Source organism: Ranitomeya variabilis, chromosome 8 (assembly GCF_051348905.1).
Source record: "Ranitomeya variabilis isolate aRanVar5 chromosome 8, aRanVar5.hap1, whole genome shotgun sequence".
NCBI classification, from domain to species: Eukaryota; Metazoa; Chordata; class Amphibia; order Anura; family Dendrobatidae; genus Ranitomeya; species Ranitomeya variabilis.
This window is the reverse complement of record NC_135239.1, coordinates 189,940,240-189,950,296: the sequence shown is the minus strand read 5'-3', so window position 1 is coordinate 189,950,296 and position 10,057 is coordinate 189,940,240. Positions and strand designations below refer to the sequence as shown.

Genomic DNA, 10,057 nt, shown 5'->3' with positions numbered 1-10,057 from the left:
GTTTTGATTAGCTTATCAATCTATCATTTACATATGCCAATTCTCTGAGAAGATCTAGTGGGTTCCCGGAAAAAGGGTAGATGTCCCAGACTACAGGAGGAGCGCCACCTAATTGTTTTGGCAGGATTTCTGACCCTGATCTCATTAGACTAGATGCACGAGGGAAAACTCACAAAAAATCAAAACTCCTCAAAAACTTGGAGGTTCTGATCAGTTTCTGGTCTATCCAATTCTAATTGGGTTTTCATGGGGGACATAGAAGGGATTGGCCGCTAGTTAAAATTTCTATGCACTGCACTAAAGATTTTCCAGAAGAGCAAAACTTAAAAAGTTGGAAAGTCTGATCTATTTTTGAGTCCCATATTTCCCCTTATGATATACAATAGGAATTAATTACAATGTGAAGAAGAACCCCTCCCAAAACAGAAAAATCTCAGAAAAAATGTCTTTATTCTGGAAATGATTAGAAACATGGGGTGCACAACTGACAACTCGGTTCTTCAAAGCTGTTGTGATTTAGTTCCCATGAAGGGTTTCATAAAGCATTGAAGGGTTTGGTCAGGACTTTTATATTGATGGTCTGTCCTGAGGATATGACATCAATATTTAATCATTGGGTACAACATCTGGCACTCTACCGATCAGCTGTTCCTGGTGCCAGCTATGGCCGGATGGGCTCGGTTGTGGAGCTGCGCAGCTCCTTCAATGGAATAGTGGCCGCAGCCAGGTACTGCAGATCCACTCCTATTCAAATCAATAGGGGGCAGATGCGCACTACTCGGCCGCTGCCACTATACAGTTGACTTAGCTGTGAAGCTCCGCAACTCAGCACATCTGGTCGCCACCGGCATTGGAAACTGATGATTGGTGTCGCACCCCCAATTGATCAGATATTGATATCCTAAGGATAGACTATCCATCTAAAAGTCCTGGACAACTCTTTAATTGTGATCTAGTTACATTATTTTAGGATATTTTGGATGTACCTCTACCACAATTCCTCTGATCCTCTAATGCCCTCTAATGGCCTCCTAACCAGCATAGTGCGTTCCTCTGTGCACCACTTTCTGGAATACTCTTGTTTGTCAAAAACTCAATGAGCTTATCCAACACGTCAAGATGTAAGTTTTCTTGTATGTTAGAATGGTGTTCTGCCTTAAAAGGAACCGGTGATGTCCCTCTGCCCTGCTGATATAGGGTTAATTTGCAGGTTACTAGTGTTACAATGTTGTACAGCCACTTTACTGAAAGTGCACCAGGAGGAAATTAACTTTATTCCTCCTGGGAGCCGTCGGCTTTCAGTCATGGGGGGCCAGCTTTCAGTCATGCATGGAGCAGCTTCAGTCACAGTGAGTGGTGGCTACAGGTACGCCCTGGCACTTTGATTAACGGCCAGCTCTGCCATGCATCTATGCAGGGGTAGCTGTCAATCAAAGTGACAGTGCATGCTGTGAGCAGCGACTAGCTGCTGTGGGCACACTCCTATGACTGAAAGCCAGCAGCCCCCATGACTGAAAGGCAGCGGCTCCCAGGAGGAATAAAGTTAATTTCCTCCTGGTTGACACACTTTCAGTAAGACTTCCGTGCAGCATTGGAACACCATTAACCTGCAGATTAACCCTATATCAGCAGGTTATTAGCGTTTAAGATTCTTTTTTAAAGTACAATGCCAAATCCTCTGCTCAGTAGGAACTGCTCTGGTGGAACCGGTTTCCCTGCAAACTAGTGGCAATCCAGGCTGTGTTGCTGCTGCCTAGTAACTTCTCAGAAATATGGCAGCTCCGACTAGATTATTATGGTGACGATACAATGTATGCCGATGTTAATTGCAGTGTCATGTAATACTCGGCCTTTTATTATCTGATTGCTCATTTCAAGCAGTGAATACATCAGAAGGATGACAAACAATACATAGCAGAAATAGGCCAGTGTCAGATGGCTTCATTGTCATGCTGGTATTACTGCTACAAGACCTAGACCTTCTAGCAAAAGGAAATAAGATCACTGCAAAACATTAGAGGGAGTCCAGCCATTGCAGTAGTAACACAGGTGTTAAAGTGCACTCATATCACAGCCGTCTGAAAGGAAAAGGAGCTATAAAAGCGTCACAGCATCCGGTCACTGTTGGACGGTACAGAGAGGATTCCGTTCCTGCTGTAGAAGGTGTCCTTCACGATTCGGGATCTTCCATGGATCGGCGTTTGAAACTCCTTCACGACATCCCCTGAAATGCAAATATTGGATGGTGAACATTGTACCAAATGTCACTGTACTACTCTCTCACTCATCAACATGCAGAGGTCTCTGCCATCAATTTATTAAAGGGAACCTATCACCCCGTTTTTTAAAGATTAGATAAAAATAGTGTGAAATAGGGGCAGAGCTGGGCTTTACATTAGTGCCTTTTTGTTGCCTTTATTCCCCCGTTAGGCTGCCGAAATACCTGTGTGAAGTGGCCGTTTTGTCCTGTCACTCAAGTTGGTCAGGTCGGATGGGCGTGGTTACAGCGCTGTTTCTCCCCCAGAAACCTGCTCATCATTACGTTGGTGGCGTAGTGGTGTGCGCATGTCCAAAGCGAAGATCCACTGCCCAGGAGATTCAAAACAGCGCGGGCTTCGCTATTCGCCGTTTACCGGTGGGCGCGGCCATCTTTCCTGTGGCCGCGCGTGCGCAGATGGAGCACTCTGCTGCCCGGGCTTCAGGAAAATGGCCGCGGGATTCCGCGCGTGCGCAGATGGAGATCGCGGCGGCCATTTTCCTGAAGCCCGGGCAGCAGAGCGCTCCATCTGCGCACGCGCGGCCACAGGAAAGATGGCCGCGCCCACCGGTAAACGGCGAATAGCGAAGCCCGCGCTGTTTTGAATCTCCTGGGCAGTGGATCTTCGCTTTGGACATGCGCACACCACTACGCCACCAACGTAATGATGAGCAGGTTTCTGGGGGAGAAACAGCGCTGTAACCACGCCCATCCGACCTGACCAACTTGAGTGACAGGACAAAACGGCCACTTCACACAGGTATTTCGGCAGCCTAACGGGGGAATAAAGGCAACAAAAAGGCACTAATGTAAAGCCCAGCTCTGCCCCTATTTCACACTATTTTTATCTAATCTTTAAAAAACGGGGTGATAGGTTCCCTTTAAGGAATAACTAAACTTTATTTTTTATTAATTTGATTTAGCTTGGAAAGTTATGACACTTGACAAATCACTTAGGAGATTTGTCGTTCTGTAAAAAAAAAAAATGTATGGAAGTGGCTTCAAAACCTGTTTTCCTCAGTCTGTTTGCTGCATTGATATCACAAAGTACTCATTTGGGAGTACAGATGATGGCAGTGATGGGTCTGTACCTATCTCCTCTGAATAAAGCAGCAGCAAAACACTCAGAGGAAGACACAGGAGCTGACACAGACAAAAAGGGGACCGCCGTGCAAGAACAATAACCTTGGACCTCTATAGTTCAATAACTCATGATAATGCACAATTCCACCTGTTTGGAGATGGTAGTGGCCCCTGTGCGGCCACCCAGGTTGCACCAGTGGTATGTTCACCCCTGGTGCTGACCCTTTACGTTTCAGGCAGAAGTGCCTTTGCCAAGTTGAAATCCTGTTGCATTTTTACAGCTGGGGATGGGGTGTAAAGACACAGACCTACCATATGAAATTATATATTGTCATATGTAAATTATATATATATATATACACTGTCATATGGAAATTATATGTACAGTATATTTCATATGGTAGGTCTGTGTCGTATATGTATTTACTTATATATGGAGCATGGATGCCAATTCTCTCACACAGAAGTAAATGGTAAAATGGAATCTCACACCGGTTCCTTTCCATAAAGCTTTTGTGAACACATAGATGTCGTAGAGGGGACTGCTCACCACTCAGGATCATTCAGACATCCGTTTTTTGCGTACAAGTGCTATATGCGTTTTTCACGGTTAGCACTCGTACCTATACTAGTAAATGTCCACTACTTTTTATGGAACAAACAAACATGTTCGATTTTGATGAGTGTCAGATCAAAATCAAAATCAACAATTCAAGTCTATGGGTTCGTGAAATAAATTGGACATCACTCAGATGTCATCCATGTGCTGTTCGTTTTTCACAGACAGCTAGATAAGAGAAGATAGGGAATTATTCAAGTTCTGTATTTATGTCCTTAGAGATACAGATGTGGACCCTAAAGTAGGAATATATAACTAACTTCATACAAGTCCTCTTACCTAGCCTCCAGCCATAATCCCAGGAGGACAATATGGGGTGCGGATACTTCTCCGATGGCCCCAACCTTTTTCTCACTTTCAGATACAAGGACCTTCCTTTTCCTTCCTTGGAGAACCCATCATAAAGCACATGGGAGCTGTGAGGTGTGACTGGCCTCATTTCGGCCAAGTTAAGTATATCTAACTGGTCATGATCACTTTCCTCTGTCCTGCTCACCAGGGCTGGAGGGTTCTTAATCAGAGGAGGAAGACTGGTCACAGCCTTTGGAATGAAGACCTCTCTCCTCTTCCTGGTGGTCTCCAGTTGGGGCTGTGTTGGGTGCTCTTTGTTATACTTCATCTTCCAGGTCATCCGGGTTAATGTTTCCTTCTCAATAAGTTCCTTCCAGCTGTTTTGGTTCCTGGTTGTCAACAGGTCTCTCATGTTGAGGAGTTATTAAGTAATCAGCTTTTTATGAAGGGCCGAGATCCAACAAGAGGAGGACACCAGCAGCCAGGCCTGGGAAATGTGATCAGTAGCTCAGTCAGAGTTTGCTGACATCTCCAGGGAGACAGTCGTATAAAGGGACTGGGCAGGGAGGGGTTGTGTGGACAAGCAATAAACACGGCAACTCAAGAAATAAGACCTGAATAAATAAAGAAGTACAATAATTCCGATACTAATGAGTGGATGGCTCCAAGTGTCTTGAATTAAGAACGTAGCAAATTCCAAGATCCGGTTGACTTTTTGGGAATGTTTCTAATATTTTTATATTATTCCCTTCATCCAATTAGAAGCAAAATTGAAAAGACCTACAAAATAGAAGTGAAGTTTGTACTGTATGATACCCCTAGTCCAAATTTATACATTCAAAAGAAAGATTCATTACTATGGTCAAATTTAGGCAGCCATCTCGTTAGATGCTTGTCTCTTCTTTTTGCCACCTCGTGGTTGGCTTACTTTTTAGATCAATATTATTCCCCCAAATTTTGTCAAAACTTTTTAACCGGAACACTCAAGAGATTGGGCACTGCATGTATAATTATAGAGTTAATGTGCATGAAAGGCATATAGTATTATAAAGAGTAGACAAAATTAAAATGTAAACTACCTCTAGTGTGATAGCAGATGAATAAAAAGAAAAAGGGAACTGGCCACCTTGTAAAATACAATTTACCTACAGATATATTGTTAATTTTTTTCATACTGAGTTTAGAATAGTTTATAACATGATGGCTCAGTGGGTAGAACTGCAGCTTTGCAGCACTGGGATCCTGGGTTCAAATCCCACCAAGGACACCATCTGCAAGGAGTTTGTATGTTCTCCCCGTGTTTGCGTGGGTTTCCTCCGGGTTCTCCGGTTTCCTCCCACACTCCAAAGATCTGCTGATAGGGAATGTAGATTGTGAGCCCCATTGGGGACAGTGATGATAATGTCTGTAAAGTGCTGTGGAATTAATGGCGCTATATAAGTGAGTAAAATAAATTGCACCTCTTCTAACAACATTTTCCATTCAATATCAAACTAAGGGTAGTTGTTATTCCTCCATTTTGGTTTTGTCTATTCTCCATGCCTCCTAGGATTTATGGGTTATTATGCCAGTGATGTTTTTTTTTCCTTTTTCTGAGAAGGCTTTGGGTTCTGGCTGGATGAATGTATTTTAAAGGCTAAAATAAAAATGAAATACATAAAATAAAATTAAAAATTAAAATACAATTTTTCTCACTAGTCATCCTTGTACAATCCGATTTTTTTTTTATTCAAAAGCTATTAATCTTTTATAGGGTTGATTATGTTACAGAACTGTAATCCCTGTAAAAATCAGATGTCACTCCGATGGTCCGCATGGCATCCGATATTTTTCCTTTACTCATCTGATTTCGGAGTGAAATTGAAGCACGCTGTGATTTTCTTTTCTCATGCCAAGAGCTGAAAAGCTTATACTCACCTCCCATGCTGGAACGGCGCCGGCACGGGAGGTGAGTATAGGCTTTATTATTTTGTCAGGACCAAAGTTAGTTTAAGAAGAGGTTGTCCTACTGGTGGACAATCGCTTTAAGGAACCACAGTCTGTAGAAGTATGGGGGACCCAGATATGGTTACACAGTGCTCTATTTGTGCTTGCCCATCAATGCTTCTAAGCAGAGCGCTACATCTTCTTCCCTTTGACATGGAAATTGTCTCTTTGGAGAGGAAGAGTACATGGACTCTAGCACCACCTATTGTCCTCTCTGAAGAGACAATTTGCATATTTAAATTTCCCAGAGGAGCATGCATGGCTTTAAGACTCTTCACTCAGACATGCCAAACTTGCCAGAACATGCCACAAGGAGAAATGTTAGCACTTAGATCCCTTTGACATAGAAACTATTGCATACAGAAGTTTGGGAGCCATGCCGGAAAACAGAGGTTTTATTGGGGGAGTAATGAGTCTTATTTCTTTATACTACCCGTGCCATGCTCCCCTTCCTTTGGTACAGTTTTGTCTGGTCTTAGAAAACCCTTTTAAAATATCTTTGTTGCATTTTTAGTAATTGATGGTACTGTTGCCTTTCCCAGGAAGCTGCTCATGTGGATATTCAATGCACCATAAAGAATAACTAAATTTTCAGCTGTTTTTTTTTTTCTTATAATTTCGTCTAGCATGGACAAGTATGAAGCTTTGAAAATCACTATATTAGGGGAGTTTTCATTCCTGTAAAAAAAAAAGCATGTAAGTAGCTTTTAAACCTCTGCTTTTCCCCAGTCTATTTTCATGACTTTCCTGTATCGTAGGGATGAGCGAACGTGGTAGGTGATACTCTCTTATCATTCGAGTATCACGGTGATCGGATGTGCTCGTTACTCAGCGAGTAATGGTCGGTGCTTGATGTAAAACTCATCGTCGCTCCACATTTTGGCACCTGTTACGCAGCCAATAAACGTGGGGATTGCCTGTGAGTCACTGTAATGCTGTAGCCATCTTGGTGGTGGTATTACTGTAGTAGGTTGGCCATCTGACATCATCAGGGATTATAAAAAGACAGTCGTCACCTTGCTCGGCACACTGATACCATTGCACATCTCCGTGACACTTCGTATTGGCGGGAGAGAGTGCTTGTCTACGCCTGTGTGCGCAGTATAACGGATCAGAAGCCTGTAGTGTTGATACTGTGTTGAAGCTGAGCCATCATTCTAAGGGACAATTGTTGGCAACACATACAATCTGCATTTAGCCTATAGAGGGAGAGAGAGAGTCACAGGAGCAGGAACAGTGACAGAATCCAGTCTGTAGCCAGGGATTAGGCCTATGCAGTCCGTTGGCATATACAGTATATAACTACAGTTTTTGTCCCGTGGGCTGAAAAAATTTAATATATTTTGATCTATCAAGTATTACATGCTTTGAGGTCCTTTTTTGTGTTATATAACACACCCAAAAATCGTTGAAACATTTTCCTAGGCTACATTACTCAGCCATACACTATTCTGTAGTACATTGTGATCTGTGCTAAAAAGCTTTTAAAATTTTTGTAGGCTTTCATTTCTCAGACATACAGTGTTACGTGGTCTGTGAACCTTTCTTTGCTCTCTAAAACTGAGAAAAAGCATTGAACCATTTTTCTGGATTGAATTTTATTGTCATCCATACACTTTTGTGTTCTGTCACAAGCTCCGCAAAACCTATTTGATTGCTGCAAGTGACCAATTTTTTTCTGTTATTAAAAATAAACTTGATTTCAAGAGATCTAGCAATTAAAAAATGCGTAAGGCATGTGTTAAGGGACAGGGAAGTGGAAATGCTGATGATCGTGCACCCAGATGCCGATGACGTGGGGCAGGTGTGACTACGCCTGTTGCTGGAGCACAAGAAACACACCCATCCATGTACCATGCACATGTGCTCAACTTGGTAGTTCAGCAGTTTCTAAAAACATACCCAAATTTTCCAGAGCGTCTGGTCAAGGTACGCTGCGTCAGCGCCCATTTCCGCAAGTCAACTACAGCTGCAGCCACTCTAGCAGTGCTGCAGCAGTGCAAGCAAGTGCCATCTCACCAACTGGTGTATGATGTCACCAAGTGCAGGAACTCCACATTGCACATGCTGGCAAGACATTGTGAGTAGAAGAGGCCAGTGGTTGAATACCAGCTCCAACACGCCCATCAGTATTCTGTTCAGCCTCTTCACATGACAACTGAAGAGTGGGCATGGATGTCTGACATTTCTTTGGATCTCCAAGACTCCACAAAGACAGTGATTGGCAATGACGCCATAGTCAGCGCAACTATCCCGCGTCTGTGACTACTTAACCAGTTTCTGCTCACAATTAAACAAAGCTTTGCATGCAGATCAAGTGGGGATGGAGGAGACATAACACAAAGACTGTAGCCAGCCCAGCCTCATATCATCTGCTCACCTCGGATTATGAAAAGAGACTGTGGACACTGAGGAGAAGGAAGAGGATGAACAGGAGCTGGTGGCTAGCACTGCAGAGGCTAGTAGCCACACAACCTTCATCCCATCTCTCCTACGTGGATGGGCATGAAGAAGAAGAGAGGGAGGAGTAGGAGGAGGAGGAGATGGAGAGTTGTCATCATGGTGGAGACAGGGAGGTGTTGGCTGTATGGAGCTTGGCACATATGGCTGAATTTATGTACCGCTGCTTTTCCTATGACCTTTGCATTACATTCATCTTGGCCAAAAAAGAAGAGTACTGGTTGTTCACCCTGCTAGACACACACTACAATGAGAACTTTGCATCTCTTCTTCCTGAGGTGTAGAGGTCTTCTAAAATGGTGCTATAGCAGAAGGCCTTTCTGAAAACTATGTTTAAAACAATCCCATCAGACAATGCTAGTGGCAGGGGGGCAAGCTTCCTTGCCCAACCAAGGAAGAGATGCCAGGGAGAGACACAGCAGAGGCAGGGGTACACGGTCAAAAGCATGGGACAATTTCATGACACCAACCCAGCGCCTGATGACTGGGTACTTTTGAGGGAAAAGTTTTTATAAATTGTCAAGCAATACCTGGACAACCAAAGCAGCCTACTCCCCAATTCCTCCAACTCAACTATTGGGTCTCAAAGCTGGACACCTGCCATGAGCTGTCCCTCTATGCCTTGGAGGTGTTGTGTTGCCCTGCTGCTAGCATCTTATCGGAGCAGCTTTTTAGTGCTGCTACCGATAGAGAATGCAGACAGGCTCACTCATAAAAATGACCGAAGCCTTGCTTAGCCCACACTTTTCCACACCACCAGATGACAGCAGCACAAAGTGTTTGTAATATTCAACATGTTAATAAGGACCCCCAGTTGTTGCCTTCCAGGGGTCTATGGATGACCCTCCTCATAATTTCTGTCTGCCTTTGCACTTTCTGCAAAGCCTTTATGACTGTATAGGTACATCAACTACACTTTTCATTTTTGAGATATAACACACTAAAAAAAAAAAACACATTTCAAAATTTTGCTGGGTTGCATTTTTTTCAGCCATACAGTATTCTGTGTTCTTGGGTACATTTCCTTGTTTGACACCATTGTTCTCAGCAGCGATCTGGGAGTCAGAGATGTTTCCAGGGGTCTTCCCGGTGCTATGCTCCTTCTATTTAGCACTTTTCCCATCAATGTTAACATTTTCACTGCCCGCAGACCTCTTTGTATGGTCTGCCGAAAAAAAATTTGGCTTTCCCCTTGCCTCCTATTATACTGGTTACTCGAAACAAGTACTTTGGGTTATTTTCTTGAGGCTTTGGATGAAGCCTTACCTTAAGACTTGTACCTTTGAAAAAGGCAGTAGTCATTAAAGGCATCTAACAAATATAGCTAGTTACAATTAGGTATATGTGGAGCGAATAGTTGA

General features: G+C 43.3%; 1 protein-coding gene across 1 annotated transcript; it reads right to left on the bottom strand.

The window, feature by feature from the left end:
- Positions 1 to 133: 133 nt before the first annotated feature.
- Positions 134 to 4,784, bottom strand: LOC143788751 (protein SPMIP1). The gene is made up of 2 exons (XM_077278621.1): positions 4,239 to 4,784; positions 134 to 2,224 (listed from the first exon to the last, which is right to left on the bottom strand). The coding sequence occupies exons 1-2, from the start codon at positions 4,660 to 4,662 to the stop codon at positions 2,106 to 2,108; spliced, it is 543 nt and encodes a 180-aa protein (XP_077134736.1). The 5' UTR covers positions 4,663 to 4,784; the 3' UTR covers positions 134 to 2,105.
- Between the last annotated feature and the right edge of the window lie 5,273 nt (positions 4,785 to 10,057).